At 43.6% G+C, this 25008-nt stretch overlaps 1 protein-coding gene across 1 annotated transcript in view; it reads right to left on the minus strand.

Annotated features, from left to right (window-relative positions):
* LOC309559994 (complement factor B-like) overlaps window positions 1-25008 on the minus strand; it is a 135980-nt gene that overhangs the window by 16003 nt on the left and 94969 nt on the right. Inside the window, exons 13-14 of the mRNA XM_082263475.1 lie at window positions 24658-24820; window positions 9454-9533 (exon numbers count right to left, since the gene is read on the minus strand). Of these exons, the coding sequence (XP_082119601.1) occupies window positions 9454-9533; window positions 24658-24820 (243 nt within the window). The remainder of the gene's footprint in view (window positions 1-9453; window positions 9534-24657; window positions 24821-25008) is intronic.

A 25008-nucleotide genomic window follows, 5' to 3' on the forward strand; every position in this document is an offset into this window, starting at 1 on the left:
CGCTTGTTTCATTACAAAGAGATTTCATTCTTTCTTTGCTTACGTTTGCCATGCGTCATAACTACTTTTGGTTCGGTGGCTCCTTCTTTCTACAAAAAAGAGGAGTCGCCATGGGTGCCAAATATGCACCGAGTATGGCCAATCTCTTTATGGCCAAATGGGAGGAGGATGTCATCTATGGCCGGCCCAGACCTGAGGTGGTTTTCTGGCGGCGTTACATAGATGATGTCCTCCTCCTGTGGGATGGCGATAGGTTGTCACTTGATTGTTTCATGAATGACCTTAATTCTAATGAGTTGGGCATTGTCCTCCAGCACGAAGCCAGTAGTGAAAGGATTAATTTCCTTGACCTGATGATAGAGGTTAAGGAGGGTACATTGGTAACAAGTACCTTCTTTAAGCCCACCGACCGCAACGGGTACTTCGAGCAGGGAAGTTGTCATCACCCCTCTTGGTTGCGGTCGGTGCCAAGGAGTCAATTTTTAAGACTCCGGCGTAATTGTACCAAACAGGAGGACTACATGAGTCAGGCTGAGATGTTGAAGGGTAAGTTTCTTGATAAGGGTTATGATGAGGCCAACCTGAATGTAGTGCTTCATGAAGTGGCAAACATCGATAGGGCTACCTTATTACAGAAACGGCCTAAAATTGAAGCAGATTCAAATCGCTTGGGTTTTTCGTTTATTACTAATTACTCCAAGCAGTTTGGAGACGTCAAGCGGATTTTTAAAAGGCACTGGAAAGTCCTTCAGAACGATAAGGTACTGGGCCCTTCGCTACCCGAAGTCCCCCCGGTCGTCTTTAGAGAGGTTGAACCCTTACGTCTCCAGATAGCTCCAAATATTTTAGACAAACCAAATCAGCTTCCCTTCTTTCACACTTTGACAGGCTTCTACCCATGTAGGAGATGTTCGGTGTGCAAAGTTAACTCACTTGTTGGTAGAAAGTTTTGTGAGGTTACATCCACAGCCACGTCCCAAATACATCCTATTAAACCATTCATAGGTTGTTCCTCCACTAACGTTGTGTACTTGCTGCAGTGCCCTTGCGGCCTTCAGTATATTGGCCGCACTAAGCGTACACTGACAGTAAGAGTGAGGGAACACATTAAAAATATTAGGAAAGCCTTCCCCAATCATAGTGTCTCGAGACATTACGCCAGCTGCCACGATAAAAATCCCGCTGGCACAAAAATTTGGGGGATTGACAAATTTACCCCCCACTGGAGAGGGAGTCATATACACCGTGAGATTTCCCGCTTAGAAACCCGGTGGATTTTTAACATGAAGACATATGCCCCTTGGGGACTTAATATAGAGTGGGACGTGAACTGTTATATTAGCAATAGCTGAAATTAGGTGATATATCTATTTTATAAGTTTTATATTTCCATAATTTTTTAACTGTTTAAATATTGACATTTTCATGTGAGTAGTTTGTTGTTATCAGCCTTTTTACCATTAATTTGTGATGCTGTTTACACTGACTGTTATATATTAATTTTTTCATACTTTGTGGTATATGACTGATGATTGTACTGTGGAATTAGGTTTTGAAGCCATAATCCGTCTGGCTCTAAATACTGTTGGTTTGTATTTATTTTATACATGTCTTTATCCTCAAGTGCAATATTTTGTATTTTTTTACATGTCTTTATACATGCCTTTATCCTCAAGTGCAATATTTGTGTCATATAAGTTTTGGTTTATAATGTTCCGGTTTGTGATCGCCCCGTTCCTCCTTCCGGTCTCCGGAATGTTTATCTGTGGTTTGAGGATGTCCGGTTTTGGTTTTGCGGTTCACCGCATCCATTTCCGGCTTCCAGGGCCCGCTGGTGATTGACATCCGGTTTCCGGTTGGAGCCGAGTGGAGCGCATATGCGGGTAGTTCCGCATTCGTCACTTCCGGCTGAGTGCTTTATATGCGTGCTGACGTTCCGGCCGGGTCTGCCTCTGATGATGTCATTTTCTTTGACGACACGCGTCAGGCGACCCGGGAACGATTAGCACGCTACCCTATACCGCGGAAGTTATTATGTTACATGCTCCTTTACATTTCGATATGTGTGAGTACCTTTCTTTTTATCAATAAATGTTATCCTGTACAGTCTGCACTATTGTCCTTCCCTTTGTGTTGAGGTACTGGAGCTGGGATCAACTTGCAGCAAGCCCAGGCGATATCTCCTATATCAGGCTATCTATACCCTACTGGTGTCAGCATATCAGATCATTTTGAGTTGGAATCCCTGAGACATTTTGGTGGTCCATCTTGCTTCTTTTGGATTCATACATCGCTCTGAATATATTGATTTCTGGTAAGCGCATATGAGTACACATCACGATTGGGTGCTAGCTTTCCTTACCTGCACAATTTGGATTTGGGATCTCATCTTTTTTTCCCTTATGGACTTTATTTGGACTTTTTTGGATGATTTTATTTGCCTATAGTGTTTGGCGCTACTACATCTCTTTTTATATCTACAAATCCTTGATTCCCAATTTCACTCATAAATCGGCTTCCTCCTCAATGATCAACGGGGGCAAAAGTTTTACTTATCCGGAGTTAGTGAACAAAACCCTCCAAGGTTATAAACACTGTCTTACACCTGGTTTCAAACGAACAATGGAGAGAAACCCAAATGAAAATTCTTCACAGGGCATACATCCCCTTCACAATAGTCAAGGACAATCCACAGGCTACCATGTGCCCCGCAATGGACAAAATTTAAGACCCTCTCTCTCACACCGCCTATGGTCATGCAAACAAATATCAACTTTTTTGGGACCAGATCCTATCCTTCATTTACGGGATATTGGATACTGGGACAAACAACCTCCAGGAATCGCCCTAAACATCGTCTCCGCTCACAAGCACAAATCCTGGATCCAACTTTGCCTCATAGCTGCCAGAAGTATCATACTAAAGAACTGGATTACGCTCACTCTTCCAACTATATCTTTACTTAAAAAAGAACTTCATCTATTACTTGTTAGGAAAAAAATGACTACAGACTTCTACCACGCCTCTGCCAGGTCAATCTTCTATAAGCGATGGGAAACCTTCATTAAGGTGACTATACCTACCAGAGAACTTCCTACATTTGAAAACTCTTTCTTCTATCTTCAAGGCTTGCAAAATGTATATGATCAGGACGACATCTAATGTGGACCTTATAGGTTTAATCAATCTTTCTTTTCTGTATCCACCTAGTCACTCTCCAGGAATTGTCAAAACCCACCTAAACCTGATGACTATAAGTAGTTATGTAATCACCCCGCTCTCTGTTTTCTCTTTATCTTTAACTAATATGATTGTCTTAATTCCACCACTCTATATTGAAAATTGTATAGATCTTAGTGGCAGCTCAATTGCCACCATACACAGTTTTTGTATTATGATCTTTCCAATAAAATCTATTGGAAAGAAAACCCAAAACATCTTACTATTTAACCCCCTATTAAGCCTTACTTTAGTCAGCTCAATCATAATTAACTCCTTATGGCCCTTCTCCCCTTACCATTTTTCCTGCTAATTTTTTTTTTCTATTTTCCTAACCATTAATATTTGTCATTTTTATTTGAGTGTACGTTAATATTTTTTTTAGTGCCCCCCCCCCCCCAAAAAAAAAAAAAAACAAATCCTTTATTTTATTTGTAAATAACACTGCAATGCTTTGAATAATAATTTTAGAGTCATTTTAAACAGGACATATTGTAGAAAAAATATACTTTGTATTTACATGAACACTATTTGTTTTTAACTAACACTATTCACTGTAAAAAGAAAAAAAAATAATTTTTTTCAGTTGTTATGCTTTGTCTATTGATTTAATAACAAGCAAAATAAGTTTTGCAAGACAATATCACCAAAATAAAGTTTTGTTTGTCCTAGAAGAAAGGATATGTTATGTCCCACCTATGAATTTTTTTCTGCTGTTGCATTCAACTACATTATATTGATAATGTTCTAAAGTATACTGATATCTCGTGGTAGTTCAGCACTATCACTTGTTTATCTTTGTATTTGGTATCACCCTATGTTATAAAATGGCACGCATTCTGGTAGATATATTTAGTTGTCCTTTAGGAAATACTTTCACCAGGCATATTTATCATATTTTTTTTTGCAATGTATATACAGTATCTCACAAAAGTGAGTACGCCCCTCACATTTTTGTAAATATTTTATTATACCTTTTCATGTGACAACACTGAAGAAATGACACTTTGCTACAAAGTGAAGTAGTGAGTGTACAGCTTGTATAACAATGTAAATTTTCTGTCCTCTCAAAATAACTCAACACACAGCCATTAATGTCTAAAACACTGGCAACAAAAGTGAGTACAGCCCTAAGTGAAAATGTCCAAATTGGGCCCAATTAGCCAGTTTCCCTCCCTGGTGTCTTGTGACTCGTTAGTGTTATACGGTCTCAGGTGTGAATGGGGAGCAGGTATGTTAAATTTGGTGTTATCGCTCTCAATCTCTCATACTGGTCACTGGAAGTTCAACATGGCATCTCATTGCCCAGACCCTGAAACTGAGCAGCATGGTGGCCAAGACCATACAGCGGTTTAACAGGACAGGTTTCACTCAGAACAGGCCTCGCCATGGTCGACCAAAGGAGTTGAGTGCACGTGCTCAGCGTCATATCCAGTTCTTTTCTTTGGGAAATATATGTATGAGTGCTGCCAACATTCTGTCGCCCCAGAAGGAAGACTCTTCTAAAGATGATGCACAAGGAAGCCCGCAGACAGTTTGCTGAAGACAAGTAGACTAAAGACATGGATTACTGGAATCATGTCCTGTGGTCTAAAGAGACAAAGATAAACTTATTTGGTTCAGACGGTGTCAAGCGTGTGTGACGGCAACCAGATGAGGAGTACAAAGACAAGTGTGTCTTGCCTACAATCAAGCATGGTGGTGGGAGTGTCATGGTCTGGGCTGCATGAGTGCTGCTGGCACTAGGGAGCTACAGTTCATTGAGTGAACCATGAATGCCAACATGTACTGTGACATACTGAAGCAGAGCATGATCCCCTCCCTTTGGAGACTGGGCTGCAGGGCAGTACTCCAACATGATAACGACCCCAAACACACCTCCAAGACGACCACTGTCTTGCTAAAGAAGCTGAGGGTAAAGGTGATGGACAGGCCAAGCATGTCTCCAGACTAAACCCTATTGAGCATGTCTGGGGCATGCTCAAATGATAGGTGGAGGAGCGCAAGGTCTCTAACATCCACAAGCTTTGTGATGTCGTCATAGAGGAGTGGAAGAGGACTCCAGTGGCAACCTGTGAAGCTCTGGTGAACTCCATGCCCAGGAGGGTTAAGGCAGTGCAGGAAAATTATGGTGGGCCCAGTTTGGACATTTTCACTTAGGGGTGTACTCACTTTTGTTGCCAGCGATTTAGACAATAATGGCTGTATGTTGAGTTATTTTGAGAGGACAGAAAATTGACACTGTTATACAAGCTGTACACTCACTACTTAACATTGTAGCAAAGTGTCATTTCTTCAGTGTTGTCACATGAAAAGATATAATAAAACATTTACAAAAATGTGAGGGGTGTACTCACTTTGTGAGATACTGTATGTATGTTTAGTTTAACATAAAGGGAGAAGGACTGTTCTACACTCTGCACACATGCCCTGGTATGGAAAAAAACATAGAAAGAAATGCTTAGACATAAAAAGAACTAAAGGAATTCATCTTCCTACACTCAAATCCAGTCAAATACAGAGTCAATATGACATAGAGAAGATCCCTACACCAAAAGATATACATTATCTATTCTTCATTGATTTGACTAGTTACATCCCACCACTTTAAAAAAGATGCCATGCTTTTACTGGGTAGAGGAGCACAAGGTAGAAAAATAGCCTATAAAGGATCCTCATAATATCCCTTATGCCTCAAGGATTGACTTGAGTCGTTATCGGCACTCCTTTCTCTAGTAATAAACATAGTTTAACCATTAAACACAGTTGTAAAACCATTGTTGAGGAAATTTAAGACAATCTCCTTCAACTCTCAAATCTCATGCTTCAGGAACTCAAAAGAAATACTCACTCTGACAACAAGACTTTCCGTTAGTGATCAAGTCCATATTAGAGAATCATCTTATAGTGGCATTAGTAAGACAACATCTCAAACTACTACTGACAGCTGGGAGACTAGATTTTTAACAGCTGACCAGGAAAATCCAAGCCAGAGTTGAAGATTTCTACATTCCTGAACAGAGTCTTGACCTAAGTTGCATATTAGCTACAGACACGACCGTTAAGATCCAAACTGATGAAGCTGACAGCTGAAGCATCACACTAGTAACCTTTGTAATAGTGAAAGTTCTAAGAAACCCATCAGAGTCATTAATATCAGCCATTGTGCAAGAAAGTAGGTGGAAGCACAGCCTCCTAAACATAGACTTGTCAAGAATTCCATTCAACCACTTAGAGAGACTATCCTACATCCACCTTTAAAGGACCTTGCAAGCTTTTCCAACTTTGGAGAAGTGACCTAACGTCTTCAAGCACTGTTCCAGGATGTCAAGTTCAGGACATTGAAGACTCATCAGAGGCTTAATATTTCTATTGAGAACAAATGTACATACAGTATGTTACCCGTGATTATCCCACTGGTATTCTTTGATCTGTTCTGTTTAACTTTTGGATTATATCTAGAGTCAGATGAGGCTAGACTCATCAGAGAATTCATCTTTCTCTAGAGGACCTACGTACGAAAGCTACCAGCGTTTACTCAACTGGTCTTTGTGGGCCTGTACTTTTTCCTTTTAATTATAACTGGAGTCAGTTGAGGTTTGACATACCATATATGGCATATCTGATTTAAAGTTGGGTTGTTGTGTTGCAGGAAGCCAGAAGTTTAGAATTGTCCATGTTTTCCTCTTCTGAAGACCAACATCTTCATCTGGACTGATCACGTGTTCTTCACAACCTTAAACTTCTGAACATTTCCCAAGAAGTCATAGGACTCTGGGGGAGGGGAGGGGGGAATGATACCAGACTGCTTAAGAGGGTTCAGGGCAGCTGGCACTGGGATGAGAGACAGTGTGAACCTCTTGGGCAGTGCATCCAGCTGTTCAGAGATCCCAGCTAAGGGAAGAACCTGTATCCTGTGCCATCGCTACCAGAGAACAAAGTAAAGCCCCCCCATCCATTTTGCTGCTACAGGACAGTCCTTGAGAGAGAGATAGAGAGGCTACAAATCACCATCCAAAGTGCAACTTAGAAAAAAAAGAAAACTTTTTTTGTGTGATTTAGTGTCTGGGGGGGTCTAAAAAGTGTACCTGTGAAGTTTCAGCTCTGTAGCATGTCCAGAACCAGAAAAAAAGATAATTTTTCAGTAGAGCAGGGATGGTGGGAACCCTCCTCTTACACCTATATGATCTTTTTTTTCTGGTTCCGGACATGCTACAGAGCTGAAACTTCACAGGTACACTTTTTAGACCCCCCAGACACTAAATCCAAAGACATTTTTTATTTATTTTTTTTTTATTTTTTTTTAATTTTTCCAATAATTGGCTCTCTATCAAAAATGACCATTTTTAAGAACTTTTTTGTGTGATTTGGTGTCTGGGGGGTCTAAAAAGTGTTCATGTGAAGTTTCAGCTCTGTAGCATGTCCAGAACCATAAAAAAATTAGAATTAGGGTTAGGGCTAGGGTTAGGGTTAGGGCTAGGGTTAGGGTTATTTTTAGTGCTTAGGGTTAGAGGGTTAGGGTTAGAGGCGTAGGGGTAGGGTTACTAACTCTAACCCTAAGTATCTCACCATAACCCTAACCCTATCCCCTAACACTAAACCTAACCCTAACCCTTAAAGCCCAGTTCCTGTCCCATTTTGGTCGGTTCTGGTCTGTTTGCAGATGTTTGCGGTGCGTTAAACGGGGAGTTTGGTCTGTCAGAGTTTGGTCTGTCACTGTGAAGCGGGCGTAACCCTTACCCTACCTGATCGATACAACATCATACCTGATCGTATACACACACTGGATGTTTTAAAGCACGTTATTCCAAACAATTTAGGAATGTTAGGTGATTTATGCCCTTTATGGATTAAAACCTGACTCTGCGTCAACTACGTAATTTTCCATGGGAGTTTTGCCATGGATCCCCCTCCGGCATGCCACAGTCCAGGCGTTAGTCCCCTTGAAACAACTTTTCCATCACTATTGTGGCCAGAAAGAGTCCCTGTGGGTTTTAAAATTCGCCTGCCTATTGAAGTCTATGGCGGTTCGCAATGTTCGCCGGTTCGCGAACATTTGCGGAAGTTCGCGTTCGCCGTTCGCGAACATTAAATTTTATGTTCGCGACATCACTATCCACAAATACACTTAGCCCAGGTGCGGACATTAGGCAGTAGGCCTTCATATTGAACCCTTGTTCAAGATAATACTGTTTCTCTGAACTGCCCTTACACTTGACTTACCAAATTTCAATCTTTGTTTCTCTTGCCTATCTTACAACGGATCTTTAGCGGACCCTAACTGGATGCAGACTCAATACATACTCTTAAATTGCATCAACACTTTGAAGGGCCACAACGTTAGCCGGCAGAAGAAACATCGTAAAGCAGAGTGCCCCCCCCCCCCACGAAAAAATGAAAAGCCAGTAGCTACAAATATCGTAGCTGCTAACTTTTCATATTAGGACACTTACCTGTCCAGGGATCCTTTGATGTCAGCACCCCAGCCCATTTTAATATCGGCTATCGGGTGCGTTTTCTAACTGGCCGAGCAGCAGAGGACGGAGGAGAGGGGGGCGAACTTGTGGCACCGAAGCGGGGGAGGAAGCAGATAAGCGGAGATTCCACTTTTGGGTGGAACTCCGCTTTAAGGACAGCCCCTGTTTTACTTAATCTACCCACATACTACCTCCTGTTACCCACTTTTGGTCACTTGGGCCCAAACGGTGACCTTCCTCTTTAGGCCTAGTAAGGCCACCCTTGTACCATTGAGCATTGTAGCATTAGGGTTTTAGACATACCTGAATTTATACTACTGTTTATGGTTACACTCAGGGTGACAGTGTTACTGTTTAAGCTGACCTGTGAGGCTGGTACAATTTTAGGATACTTATTGTATGCTAAGTGCACTGCCATCTCTGTCATTTAATGCCCCTTTCTCTTATTGCTGTCCTGTTACATTGTTTAACCATTAATAGCCATCAATATACAAAGTTTGCTTTAATTGATTGTTCTAATGTCTTATCTTTCCAAATAGACTTATTGTTAAGTACTAGGTTTGCTGTCTGTTCTTTGTTAGACCTAGTGGCTTGTGTACTCAGCTGGGTATGCCGGAGAGGTTAGGGGTTTTGAGAAGGTTGAGGCCAGCATCAGAAGACCTATCTCAATCTACGGCCCTTTTGGGGGTTGCACTACACGTTTGTTATTTTTTCACTTTAAACTTTGTTACACTCCCTGGAATAATTGCACACTTACCATGATCCTTGCAAGACACAGCCTTGTCCCGTTGTTTTAAAGCCCAAGATGTTCCACTTGTACATGGAAGACAAATAGGCCTATAAAAAGAAAATCATTTTGAAATGCTTTCATTGCTTATATTCTTTGGTAAAATGTGCAAATTTCCATCAGTTTTTCAAGTAAATTCCACTTGAAGACCAAGCCATTTCTGGCACTTTTTGTTTACAAGTTTAAATCAGTATTTTTTGCTAGAAAATTACTTATAGCCCCCAAACATTGTATATATTTTTTAGCAGAGACCCTAGGAACTAAAATGGTGATTGTTGCAATTTTTTATGTCATGCGGTATTTGCACAGTGGTTTTTCAAACACAATTTTTTTTTAAAAAAATACACTTTAATTAATTTAAAAAAAAAAAACCACAATATATGCCCAATTTTCTTTTTGTAAAATATATTACGCCGAGTAAATACAGTAGATATCTAACATGTCACGCTTTAAAATTGCACACACTTGTGAAATGACAACAAGCTACGGTACTTACAAATCTCTATAGGCGAAACTTTAAAAATGTTTACAGGTTAGCTGTTTAGAGTTACAGAGGAGGTCTAGCGCTAGAATTATGCTCTCGCACTAACGTTCATGGTGATATTTCACATGTATAGTGCAAACGTAATTTACATATGAATGTACGCAGTGTTGGGGTAGTTACTCAAAAAATGTAACTAGTTACTAGTTACTTCTGTAAATTGTAATGAGATTACTTTACTAGTTACTGCATTTGAAAAGTAACTTCACTACTTATTACTTTACTTTCCTCTTTCTTAATTGACCGTGTAGAAGAAAATACATGACACTCTTTCTGCATAGAGTTTATTGTATAAACACAGGCTTTGGGAAACATGAGAACAAAACCTGAAAAAACAGAATAAAACATAAAGTGCAACAAAAAGTCATAAACTTCATCCCTCTCTATTCTTCGAAATAACGATTGTATCGCACGGCTTGGTTAACGCAGGAAAGCGCGTTCCTATAGCCTAGTAAAGTAGTGTAGTTACTTCCTATAGCCTAGTAAAGTAGTGTAGTTACCTCCTATAGCCTAGTAAAGTAGTGTAGTTACCAATATTAGTATTGTAACTAGTTACATTACTTAGTTACCAAAAAAGTAATCTAGTTACTGTAATCAGTTACTTTGTAACTAGTTACCCCCAACACTTAATGTACGTATGCGTTCGCTTCTGTGCACGAGCACGGAGGAATGGGAGGCAATTTAGATTTTTTACACTGTCCCTTCAATTTTTTTTTTTTTTTTTAGCACATTAATTCCTATTACAAGGAATGTAAACATCCCTTGTAGTAGATATAAGGATGGCAGGTCCTCTTTATAAAGAGATCTGGGATCAATATCGAATTTGCAAAGACCCAGTATCAGTGGCGGCTGGTGCTCAAAATTTTTGGGGGGGCGCACACAGAAAAGGGGGAGGGGTGGGATGAGTGGAAGCAGGGATGGGATGGGGTGGGATGAGTGGCAGCAGGGATGGGATGGGGTGGGATGAGTGGAAGCAGGGATGGGATGGGTGGCAGATGGGATGAGTGGCAGATGGCATGGGTGGCAGATGGCATGGGTGGCAGATGGCATGGGTGGCAGCAGGGATGGGATGGGTGGCAGATGGGATGAGTGACAGCAGGGATGGTATGGGGTGGGATGAGTGGAAGCAGGGATGGGGTGGGATGAGTGGAAGCAGGGATGGGATGGGTGGCAGATGGGATGAGTGGCAGCAGGGATGGGATGGGGTGGGATGAGTGGAAGCAGGGATGGGATGGGGTGGGATGAGTGGCAGCAGGGATGGGATGGGTGGCAGATGGGATGAGTGGCAGCACGGATGGGATGGGGTGGGATGAGTGGAAGCAGGGATGGGATGGGTGGCAGATGGGATGAGTGGCAGATGGCATGGGTGGCAGATGGAATGGGTGGCAGATGGCATGGGTGGCAGATGGCATGGGTGGAAGATGGAATGGGTGGCAGATGGGATGGAATAGGATGAATGGCAGCAGGGATGGGATGGGTGGCAGATGGGATGAGTGGCAGCACGGATGGGATGGGGTGGGATGAGTGGAAGCAGGGATGGGGTGGGATGAGTGGAAGCAGGGATGGGATGGGTGGCAGATGGGATGAGTGGCAGATGGGATGGGTGACAGATGGCATGGGTGGCAGATGGGATGAGTGGCAGATGGCATGGGTGGCAGATGGCATGGGTGGCAGATGGGATGAGTGGCAGATGGCATGGGTGGCAGATGGCATGGGTGGCAGATGGCACGGGTGGCAGATGGGATGAGTGGCAGATGGCATGGGTGGCAGATGGGATGGATGGCAGATGGCATGGGTGGCAGATGGCATGGGTGGCAGATGGCATGGGTGGCAGATGGGATGAGTGGCAGATGGGATGAGTGGCAGATAGCATGGGTGGCAGATAGCATGGGTGGCAGATGGGATGAGTGTCAGATGGGATGAGTGGCAGATGGCATGGGTGGCAGATAGCATGGGTGGCAGATGGGATGAGTGGCAGATGGCATGGGTGGCAGATGGGATGGGTGGCAGATGGGATGGATGGCAGATGGCATGGGTGGCAGATGAGATGAGTGGCAGATGGGATGAGTGGCAGATGGCATGGGTGGCAGATGGCATTGGTGGCAGATGGCATTGGTGGCAGATGGCATTGGTGGCAGATGGGATGAGTGGCAGATGGGATGAGTGGCAGATGGGATGGATGGCAGATGGCATGGGTGGCAGATGAGATGAGTGGCAGATGGGATGAGTGGCAGATGGCATGGGTGGCAGATGGCATTGGTGGCAGATGGCATTGGTGGCAGATGGCATTGGTGGCAGATGGGATGAGTGGCAGATGGCATGGGTGGCAGATGGGATGAGTGGCAGATGGGATGAGTAGCAGATGGCATGGGTGGCAGATGGCATGGGTGGCAGATGGGATAAGTGGCAGATGGGATAAGTGGCAGATGGCATGGGTGGCAGATGGGATGAGTGGCAGATGGCATGGGTGGCAGATGAGATGAGTGGCAGATGGGATGAGTGGCAGATGGGATGAGTGGCAGATGGGATGAGTGGCAGATGGCATTGGTGGCAGATAGCATGGGTGGCAGATGGGATGGGTGGCAGATGGGATGGAATAGGATGAATGGCAGCAGGGATGAGCACTGCTCTCTCCTGGCTGCCTCTATGAAAGCACATCCTGCCTGAACGGTAAGCAGCTTCTTCTCTCATCACTCCACATGTGCTTCTTGCAAAACACACAGAGTGAGACCTCCCCCGAGAGCTGCACTGTCGCTGCCTGTGTGTTTCCTCTCACTCTGCAATCTATCTCCATTGTCTGCACACACACACAGGCACACAGACAGGACAGAGAGGACCACACTGAGTCTGTCTGAGTCTGACTGAGGCACTTACCTGTCACTGCTGCTGCTGCTCTCGGGAGTCGGCCAGTCAGGACTCTCTGGAGAGTGGAGTGGAGACAAGACGTCCTCTTCTCTTCTTCCTCCGATGCGTGCCATCCTGGAGCCCGCTCTGACCATCTGACGGCGGGAAGGTGACCGCACCGCCCCCAGCAATGATGTCCTGAATCATGATTGGTCCAGGCTGGAGTCTGGACCAATCATGATCCAAGACATCACAAAAGGGGGTGGTGTAGCGCAGTGCTCTGCGCTACAGTTACGCCCCAGAAGGCCGTCAATCGGCGCCTCTGCGGGTGGAAAACCCCACCCCCATAGGCACCAATGAGGCGGGCGCCCCTTGTGGCCAAAAAATTTTTTTTTTTTTTTTTTTAAATCTTTTTTTTTTCTTTTTGGGGGGGGGGGCGGCGCCCCTGCGCCCCCTATCGGCCGGCCGCCACTGCCCAGTATGGTAGTGACAGCTAAGGAAAAGCTGAGTAGGAACACTGCAAGGGGTAGAATCTACCACATCCGGATTTTGGGGATTTAAATGTGCCACAACATTTTATCCAGAAAATTTTTTTTTTTTAAAAGAAAAACATTATTTTATTTGCACAAAAACATCATATTACAAACATTAATACATATAATAATACTTGAGTATTGGTACATCTTCGTAAAATCACGTTTGATACTTTGTTCATATACAATGTGGTTCACTGACGGATCAAAAAGATTTATTGTTTCTCGGGTGTGCCGGTAAAAACGGTGAGCCTGAGAAACACCAGCGAGCGGCAGGGTTGTCGTCTTCCGCCACTTCTGAAAGCGACCCAGTGGCTAATTAGCCAATCTGACTGATTTCGTGGGAAAGCCAGCCGCCAGCTGAAAACAAAAATACCAGGGCTACTGATAGCTTCCGTCATATCCCGGGTAAACTACTTGCAAACTTCAACGACTATACTGTATATGTATTGCAGTCAGCAAGTGGATAAAATAACTTCCAATGTGAAACTCAATCATGAATTTTAGTGTAAATACAAACAAGAGTAACTAAAAATCACCCTCAGAGGAAGTGAGAAGTGACAAAACACGTCGGCAGGACTTTATGGCACCCGGATGTGACGTCAGACATTTGGCTGGAAGTGACATCAGGCGTAGAGGAGTCGGTTTGGGGAGACACATTCTTCACCAGTTATCATATTCTGGGCACATCTGATGGTGATATTTTTTGATGGGCTTTTTAAGTGCTTTTGAGTGCATTTAGCATTTATTTTAATAAAATTATTTTAAATGGGATTACGCTATGTGGGCCACTTCTTTCTTTGGAGTCCTAGTATTTTATGGAAGAATACAGAAAACTGATGGGATTGACTTAAAGGAACAGTAACCATGAAGGAGATACTATGAATGCTTTATTTGTCGATCGGTAAAATGAGAGACAATAACCTCTGGTGAGTGTGGTGTCTTTTGGGGAGTGGTGAACACTTCTCACACAGTGGTGGAGGATTCAAAGATTTGTACAACCATTGTGGTGTATTTGAAGTAAGAATATTGACTGTTAAACTGAATAACTTATGAATTTATGAAGATATCACTGATGAATATATAGAAAAACGTATGAACATTTTAATATCACGGACATTGGCACTAGGCCTGCGGAATATAATCGGCGAATCTATGCATCGCGATGCGACCCTTCGCGATTCTGCATTGATTCAGGGGGATGGCAACATCGATTAGGAAATGACGTCATCCAAGCCGCGCCAAGCCCTCACGCGCCTGGGAGAAAAAAAGTTTAAAAAAACACAGCTGATTGGTGGATTAGTGCGGGAGCTTAATAAAAAGGCTCCGCCCCTTCCTCTTCCCTCTTTGACCTGAGGCGCAGCGGTAAGAAGAACATCCCCCGCATGGTATCGGCGTCCCACCTGCAGCCTTGCAGCCAGCCAGCCAAGCCAGTCCACACTCCACGCAGGAGCCCCGAGTGTTGCAGCCAGCCAGGACCTGAAGCCCCAAGCGTCCCCATCGCAGCCAGCCAGCGTCGCCTCACCGTGGTCATCCCAGGCCCAGTCGACACGCCAGGCAGCCACTGGAGCCCAGAGAGCAGAGCACTGTCCTCCTCAGTGTGGTATGCAATGCAGTGCACAACAACCCACACACAGCTGGTATGTAAGTCCGAACTAATAATGTATGTATAACAAATTAATAATTAGTGAGAGTCAGCAGCAGAGTAGTGTAGTAGTTGTTGAGCAGTGCACATTTATTTAGTGGCCTGGCCTGAGCTGAGGCCTCTCTGGTGGCAAGGGGCTATTATGGGGATATCTGTATCTCTGGGGGGGATGTCTGTGATGGGGGGGACCCGGGACAGGGGACGGTCGGGGACACTAGTAGTATCTCTGTTCTGCGGTGGAAGGGGTTGTCTCTCTGTCATTGACAGCGGTGGAGGGGGGGGGCTCTAATTCAGCTGTGGGGGAAGGGGGGTCTCTGTCAGTGGAGGGTCTCTGTCAGTGTCAGCTGTGGGGGAAGGGGGGGTCTCTGTCAGTGTCAGCTCAGCTGTGGGTGAAGTGGGGTCTCTGTCAGTGTCAGGTAGCTTTGGGGGAAGGGGGGTCTCTGGCTCAGTGCATTCATAAAAGGGACTGACAGACAGACACAGTAATATTTTATGAAAGATGTTGCTTGCTTGTTGCGGCTTAGTTTACAAGTGCTTTTTTTTTTTTTCTTAAACACTGACAGAGTTTGGCAACTTACGCCATCCGTCTCCGTCACATACGTGGTAGTATGGTAATGGCAGAAGGAGAAAAAGAGCGAGAGATAAAAAATGCACCTAGCGTTTTAAAAGCAAACATCTAGGCACATTTCGGATTTCACGAACAAACAGGGAAGCGTGAGTTGAATAAGACACACGCTGTGTGTAGAGCCTGTCACACAAAAATTAAATACCTAGGGAATACTACAAACTTGAGAAACCATGTTATCTGTTTTCACTCTGAGTTAGTAACACCTGTCACTTGGAGGGCCATAGTTTGGACACCCCTGTTCTAATACATCTCCTCTCCTCCACTCTATCCAAAATCAAAAATAAAAGTTTGCCTTTAGTTGTACTTTAAAACGTTTAGACCTTATATTAATATTTTCTTTTCTTTTATGAAGCAGTAAACTGCACTACTACAGTTTGATGCCATACTAATTTTACTGTTACTTCTAGTAAATAGTGTTGTTGTCTGTCTCTGCTATGCTATATTCAGACCTTCCTATATGATTGCAGTGCACTATGCAGGGCTTGCAGGCCATGCCAGGGTCCAGGGAAGTGTCCTTTAAAAGCAAATGAAAATAAAAATGTTTATTTAATTTGTGACTGCTTGATTTTTTTTTTTAAGTTTTGAAAACCATTGGGCAGTGGGCTGGGCATGGGCATTGGGCAGTAATCGTGATGCATCGTGATGCATCTCGGAATCGAATCGTATCGAATCGTTGCCTTAATAATCGTAATCTAATCGAATCGTGAGGTAAGTGAAGATGCGCAGCCCTAATTGGCACTTTATATTGGTGTGTTAGGAGCACCTATAAGATATTTAAGTGTATTATTGGGCTACCAGAGAGTGTATTTTTAGTCTTGTTTGTATTTGAAACTTTTTTTTTTTATGGTGGCAGAAAGTATTGTTAACACATTGGTGTAAATATTCTCCAAGGCGCATGGTATTAACAGTTTTTTTTTATACATTTTAGTATGACAAGCTTTTTCACACTTGCTATCCCATATTTTTGTTATTGTATCAGATATAAAGATTTTTATTTTAGACACTAGAGGGAATTCTCAGCAGCTCAGTTCAATCACTCTGTCTTTTTTATTTACAACTGTAAAGATACCAGCCAGATAGGGAATATAATGTATTCTAAAACAAAGGCAGATGGGCATAGTGTATAGGAAAATAGCACTTAACAAGCTACATGCATTCCTGGACCACCACCTAGATATTTTTGGCCTAAATAAACCAGAATTGTAAGATTAATAATTATTGTCCATATACAAGTGCTTTTGTATATTTTTTCCAGATCTGTGCATTAATTCAGAAAGTATACCTGTGCAGAAGCTTCCTGTAATAAAGACCACTCACTGCTGCTCTCTCCCCTTGTGCAGGATGACTGGTCTTGTTCCTGCCCCCTTCTGTAGTTTTCTGCGGGCAGTCTGTAGTGGGTGGGGCTGTGAATCCCTCCCACTGCTCTGCTTGCTGCACAGGCTATGTACAGCATAGTGATGGTGTCACTACTACTTAATTTAAAAGGTAATATCTGGGCTTGTAAAGGTATTTGGTGGAAACAACGTGGATTTATATCCTTTGTGTTTATTGAGGAATATATTTGTAGCTGGTTTTCCAGGCATTGGGCCTAATGTGGGTCTGCCACTGTTACCGGTTACCTCCCCAGCCCATGTGAGCTGCGACCCTGGGTGTGAGAACTGAGACATTGACAACTCCGGCATCTTTGTTTTGTGGTTTTATTTTAGATAAAGGGGATGGGAGAAGGGAATGAGTGGGATACTCCTTTTAGACTTAACTAGATACAATTTTGGACTTTATCCGGAAAATGTCTGTTAACGCTGCCTTGACGCCAGCCGACGCTAGCCAACGCTCACTGACGCTTAGAACACACTGTAACTTGACAGAAGTGCTGAATCCTCGACTCTAGGTCCAGAAGACTCAGGACTGTAGAGCATAGAACTACTGACACTGCTGCAATGCAAAGTCTCTGACCACTCTCTCCAGCCTGGCACTGGCTGGAGGTGGCATACTGTGAATTACTGTATAGCTGCAACTCTCAACTGGTACTCTGTACAATTCAGGGCCAAACCGCAGGTGACCCTTTACACTTTTAGCTCTTCAGGGTCCACTGGCTATGTACCCCCTCTGATACTTCAGGGTCCTCAACCTAGGTACCCCCTTTACAGCTAGCTTACACTGTATCCCAGAACCTCCTCCGGAGTGGTCTCCTCTAACTCTTCAGGCAGACCCCCAGGGGCAATTCTCAGTACTCACGACCAGTGTAGGCTTTCCTAGGACTGGACCCCTCTTGCTCTCCGCTGGTTCTCGGCACACCGGATCCCCTCAGCTCAACTCAGCACTCTCTGGATTCTCAGGCGACACCCCGAGACATCTGTTTCCTCAGACAGGAGGAGAGACAGCCGTGCTCTGCCTCCTGGGACTCTGCTCCCGCCAAAGACACCGTGTCACGCACTTCTCCCAAACTTATACCCACTCCCAGAATCCTCTGCAGCATACTCTGCCTTCTGGGGTAGTTACAGGCTTGTATGTGTCCCCTGATTGGGTTTCCTCCAGTTCCATATCAGAAGCCTCTAATAGAGCCAGTGGGGAGACTCCCCTCTTAGGAAGCACACTTGGAAACCATGACAACTTTCCTAGCAAAGAGAAATATGGCCCTGCTGTTAGGCAGACAAGGCCCACTATGCATTTACCTAGCACCTACCTGTAGGGTGCTACATATTTAAATAAAATATTTTATGCATGGAGTTCAGCTTTAAGTGCAGTAAAAACAAAGAAAAACCGTTTTGTTGCCAAAAAACATAAGTCCTATACCTGTGGCAGCACATTTCTATAAACTGACTTGCAACTGTTATAGATTTACTGATCGCGTCTGCACACGATGAACCCGGAAGCAATTAACTTTTTGTTGCTTCATTTTTTAGAGCTGTCATTCCTCAGCTGCTTTGGCTTGGGAAGAAGCTAATTGAGCAAGATCTGTGACTGATTAGCTTTGATAGGGTGCAAAGATGACATTAGGGATGTAATAGACCCCTAAAGGCTCCTTAAAAGGCACCCATTATGTCCATCATGCTATCACATAGGGGGCTTGTCAGCACGCTATAGGAGGGCAACATGGTTAGGTAACAAAATAAAAAAAAATTAAAGGTACCGTAAATTAATTAGAAAAAAAAACTAGAAAACAAAATTTTTAAGCCATCCCCCTTGCCCCTGCGCATTGGTCAGGTGCATGTACGTGCAAAGAACAATTTTTCACACTGATGACTTGTAAGGGTTTTAAAGAGTTGCTTATTGGCATTTTTTGGCACTGGAGTTTCACAGGAGTTTCACAGGTGTACGCAATATTTAGGCTTTACATATTTGGTACCTACAGTATTTACTTGATGGAACCTCGCCTTTTATATTTTATCAAAAATTGGGTAAAATATTGTGTAGAGATCGACCGATTATCGGCAACACCAATATAGCGAGGGCCGATATGCACTTTCCCCGATATATTTGGATTTACCGATATTGCCGTGACGTTATCGCGTATGTTGCGACACGCCTCCGCGCACTGGGCAGCTTATGTGGCCTTCTTAGGCTGCCTCGTTACAGTGTGTTTTACCCACCGCAGCCACACTGGAGTCTGCTCTGCAATGCATGCTGTGCACACAGTCAGTTGGGACAGTGAGTGATCTAGTTCTATCAAAGACCAGTCACAGACACAGTGCACGTGTAACACAGCCGCCGCGGCCACCCACCACCCACAGCTGCCTACCAGCCAGCCACAGGCCCTGCCTGGCTGTACCTGCCAGCCACCCACCGGCCCTGGGCCTGTACCTGCCAGCCACCCACCACACAGGGTGCCAGCCAGCCAGCCACCAAAGGGTGCCATCCAGCCGCCCACCCACCACAGGGTGCCAGCCAGCCACCAAAGGGTGCCACGCCACCCACCCACCCACTAAAGGGTGCCAGTCAGCCTTCAAAGGGTGCCAGCCAGCCACCCACCCACCAAAGGGTGCCAGCCAGCCACCCACCAGAGGGTGCCAGCCACCCACCAAAGGGTGCCAGCCAGCCAGCCAACCACCAGAGGGTGCCAGACAGCCACCCACCAAAGGGTGCCATCCAGTCATCCACCCACCACATGGTGCCAGCCAGCCACCCACCCACCCAGCCACCACAGGGTACCAGCCAGCCACCACAGGGTGCCAGCCAGCCACCCACCAAACGGTGCCAGCCACCCACTACAGGGTGCCAGCCAGCCAGCCACCCACCACAGGGAGCCAGCCAGCCACCCACCACAGGGTTCCAGCCAACCACCCACCCACCACAGGGTGCCAGCCAGCCACCCACCACAGGGTGCCATCCAGCCACTCACCCAGCCACCACAGGGTGCCAGCCAGCCACCCACCCACCACAGGGTGCCAGCCAGACACCCACCCACCACAGGGTGCCAGTCAGCCATGCACCCACTACAGGGTGCCAGCCATACACCCACCAAAGGGTGCCAGCCAGCCACCACAGGGTGCTATAATCTCAGGGTGCCAGCCACCCACCACAGGGTGCCAGCCAGCCACCCACCAAAGGGTGCCAGCCACTCATCACCACAGGGTGCCAGCCAGCCATTTTTTTAAGCCTAAATTAGTGTCTTTTCAAGTTTTAATGGAGATGGATGGAGATAGAAAAATGTGGTCTGGGACTATTTCTCTTCTCCATCTCCAGGAAAATCAGCAGCACTGTGCAACACTTGCAAAAACAATGTAAGCATGGGATCAATAACTGCAAAAACCAAAAATATGTCTAATCTTTGGGCCCATCTAAGAGTACATCATGTTGAATTGTATAATGCAGGACAGAAAAAACAAAATGAATAACAAGGTGAAACATCCCTATCCCAGGCAACAATAACAGATATGTTTCAGAAAAAAAAAAAACAGGTGGCTAATATCTGATGGAAGATCCCAAATGCTGGACAGAGTAATCACAGAGATGATGGTCACTGATAACCAGCCATTTACAATAGTGTCTGACTCTGGATTTCAGAGGTTAGTGTCCATGCTTGAGCCAAGGTACAAACTGAAGAGTGACAAATTTTATTGAACTGAAATGCTGCAAAAGATTCACCAAAAGGTCATTGAGAAAGTAAAGGCTATGCTGAAACCAGAGAATGCTGTCAACTCACTCTCCTTCAGGACTGACTGCTGGTCAGGACAAACCGAATCACTAATGAGTCTTACATGCCACTTCATTGACAGCGAATGGACAAGAAGGCATTTGGTGTTGAATACAAAAGTGATGCAAGGATCCCACACTGGGGAGTACATTAGAGAAATGTTTCTAGGCATGCTAGAAGAATGGGGAATCACCAAAGACCGAGTGATGCTTGTGCTGTGAGACAGTGGAACGAACATGAAAAAACAAATTTAAACCCGCGCTGCACAATAGTGATAAATTATGGTGATAAACTGTGAAAGTGTGCAGCTGCTGCAAACACTAAGAAAAATCTTAGAATAAATGAATAAAACAAATTTATGCAGCGCTAGCAATAAATTAGTGAAAATATAAAATTATAAAATTATGATAGAACCAATCTATATCATACAAGAAATCATAATATAATGTATCAATCACATTAAGTGCATAAAATAACTGCAATAATTATATAAAGTGCATGATAAACTAAAAAGTTCAGTATAGTTTTCAAGTGAGAAGATTAAAGTGCATAAATAAATAATTTGGTGAAAAAAGTCCTTATTGATGATCCAATAGGTGCCAAAGTGCCAAGTGAATAAAGGTGCTTATAAGGTGAAGGTGCCCTCTTGGTTCCCCACTTGGTTCTTCAAAGACGCTGTGTGTGACGGCGAAACGCATTGACGCACTTCCGGTTGCGGACGTAACGTCATTTCCGGTTGGGAACTTCCTGTATGTGGAACGCACGCTACGAGCGGCGCCACTCGCTTTGTTTGATACATGCTTTTTTAACCTTTTTATCCTGTAAGTATTGAATCACTTTTTGGGGAAATAAAATATACCTACGTACTTCACGATGTATGGCCCTTTTTTCTTTTAATGGTGATATCGGAGACGATTTCAATTTGGAGGTCACATCGGAGGAACCCCACATCAGATCCTGGGCAAATGTGCAATAATACCAAGGGCTTTTTTACAATCGCAATCCGGTGAGTGGGGAACCAAGAGGGCACCTTCACCTTATAAGCACCTTTATTCACTTGGCACTTTGGCACCTATTGGATCATCAATAAGGACTTTTTTCACCAAATTATTTATTTATGCACTTTAATCTTCTCACTTGAAAACTATACTGAACTTTTTAGTTTATCATGCACTTTATATAATTATTGCAGTTATTTTATGCACTTAATGTGATTGATACATTATATTATGATTTCTTGTATGATATAGATTGGTTCTATCATAATTTTATAATTTTATATTTTCACTAATTTATTGCTAGCGCTGCATAAATTTGTTTTATTCAGTGGAACGAACATGGTTAAAGGTATGAGACTTGCTGAAGTGTCAGACCTCAGTTGCATGGCACACACCCTCCAACTTGTGGTAAATGATGGTCTGTCAAACCAGAAAGCATTGCTTGACATTATTAGCATGCTGAAGAAGTGTGCAGGCCATTTCCACCATTCTATTCTTGCCAAGCAGCGACTGAGGTACATTCAGGAAGACCTTGGCCTACCCAAAAACAACTTAATACAGGCTGTTCCAACATGATGGAACTCAACGCTACAGGTTAAAAAGGGTGCTGGAGCAGAAGTGAGCTCTCACTATATATTCTGGTGAATATGGACTTGGAGGACATTCTTGTCCTACTGCAGATCAGTGGGACGTAGTAGCCAACATTATTGAGACGCTCCTACCCATTGATGAAGTGACAATAGAAGTGAGTCATTACAACTCATCTGTGTCCTCCTTCATCCCATGTGTGAGAGTGAAGGTGCTTCTTCAACGGGAAGGACCCAACACACGTGGCATTAAAGCATGTAGGCAGGCCATGAGGGACAGCCTTGCCAAACAGTTTGAGAAGCATGACGAGAATAAAAATGTTGTGCTTGCATGTCTTTTGGATCCTCGATACAAGAACCATCCTTTCTCTTCTGATGATGTATTGGCCAAGGCAAAACAATGGCTGACAGAAGAGATTCAAGTTCAACAGAAGGTGCAGAAGGTTCTTCCTGACAAAAAGAGAAGTCAGGAAGAGAAGGTTTCTGATGTGGAAGAGCAGGATGCAGGAGAAAATTGTCCAAAAAGACAACTGGCAAATTCATTGTGGTGAAATAGATGCCATGTTCAGTGTTTTATTGGGGCCTCATGCGGAGGATTCTTCTCAATCTTCAATAATGACCCTGAATGATGAACTTCATCTCTATTTAAAGGAACCAGTAATTGACAGAAAAAGTGATCCTCTTGAGTGGTGGAAAGAAAATGAGGCACGCTACAAAAGACTTGCTTCTCGGTACAAAGTGAGCGTGTTTTTAGTCAAATGGCAGCAATTTATGAAAATAAGCCGTTTAACTGGTGAACATGCTGAAATGTTATGCTTTCTGCACTATAATATTGTTCTACTTAACTGGGAGTATTGATTTGAAAGTGTAGTAGTAGTGTCTGTCCACCAGTCCACTGAGTCCATTCCAATCCACTGTCTGGCTTTTGTCTAGCTTTTTTTTCTAGCAGTTTTGCACTGACTGCACTGCGCTGCAGTCAGTACAAAACTGCTAGAAAAAAAGCTATACAGTGGATTGGAGTCAGTGGACTACTGCTGCAGTAGTGCGCCACTCACTGCTGCAATCATTTTAAATCACTAATGCAGTAGTGCAGTAGTGATTTAAAATTATTGCAGTGAGTGCCATACTGCAGACTGCAGAGGTAGTCCACTGACTCCAGTCCAATCCAATGTGTAGCTGTTGTGTTGCTTATTTTTTTTCTAGCAGTTTTGCACTGACTGCAGTAGTTGCAGTGAATGCCATACTGCAGAGGTAGTCCACTGACTCCAGTCCAATCCATTGCGCTACTACTGTTTGACATAAAAAAATCAGAACTACCTCTATTTTATGCTCCAGGGTCTCCACTTAAAAAATATTTAGGAGTTCTAACTAATCTTCAAGTCTAAAATGTACATTTGAACTGGCGTGCAAGAAAAAAAAATGCAAAACAAAATCATCAGCGAAAAGGGTAAAGCTCACACTAAGGCAAATTTTAAAAAGATATTTAGTATATATCCAGAATTAGGTCATGTTTCCCTTGTTTTAGGCCTTTAAACACATTGGAATTAAGGAAAATTAACTATTGATGTGCCAGAAATCTATTATGCTCCTCCCTTCCCATTTGAGCTGAAAACACAGTGGGCCTGATATACTATTCACAGTGCATCATTAAAATAGCACACGTTGCGACATTTATACAAAAATGAGTGTAACAAATAAACAATGAATCTCATTGCATGTTTCTGTGGAATATGATGTTCATCAGAAATATCACTCTGTGCGACATTTTGTATAAATAGGTGAGGCAGGACTGCTTAAACAATATGGCCGCTGTGACATAAATCCATAACTCAATACGTCACAATCTGAGCTATTTTAATGATGTACGCCCATAGTTTATCAAGCCTATGGTGTCAGCCCTGCCTATTTAATTTTTTATGGATCACAAAGAACACAGACCTCTCCATAACCCCTCCTCGTTTTTATTACCCTTCCTGATCTCCTTCATCCTCCACATCTTCATAATTCTCCTAAGCTACTCTTTCTCCTCAGCTCTATAACCCCTCCACATCTTCAAATCCCCTCCACATCTTTATTGCCCCTCCTTGTGCACAGCTTACATGATTTCTAGCAAATACAACATGCTGTTTTTTGAACATCAGATATAACAAAACACTTTCAATGGTATATTTCAGAAGGACCAAAAGGCAACAAACAAGAGAAGTTTATTGTTAGGGTTTACTTTCATGCAAATATCAAAACTCTCTACAAATAGAAAATAATACCTGACTGTTGAAGAAAACTCAATCTTTTGGCTCAACTCGACAAGAGCCAAATCATATTCAAAGGATTTTGGAATATTCTTATCTTTCTTGCTGTTGGGGTCATATTTTGGATGGCGGTAGATGTTTTGGACTTTCCGTGTAACTTTTGCTCTGTCGGATGGACCTGGGACATCCAAAAAGAATATGACTTCTTTCAGCGGAATTAACACCTTCAGGATAGAAATTTAGGAGCTACCACTGCTGACTTGTTTGTGAATGTACAGGTTCTGAAGGCCAATATCTTTTAGCCACCTTCCCTGCTTATTGAGCATCCATGCAGCCAGTGAAGCTGAAACACCTGATATACAGATA

The sequence above is a fragment of the Pelophylax lessonae genome (genome assembly GCF_965119305.1).
Source record: "Pelophylax lessonae genome assembly, chromosome: 7".
Taxonomy (NCBI): domain Eukaryota; kingdom Metazoa; phylum Chordata; class Amphibia; order Anura; family Ranidae; genus Pelophylax; species Pelophylax lessonae.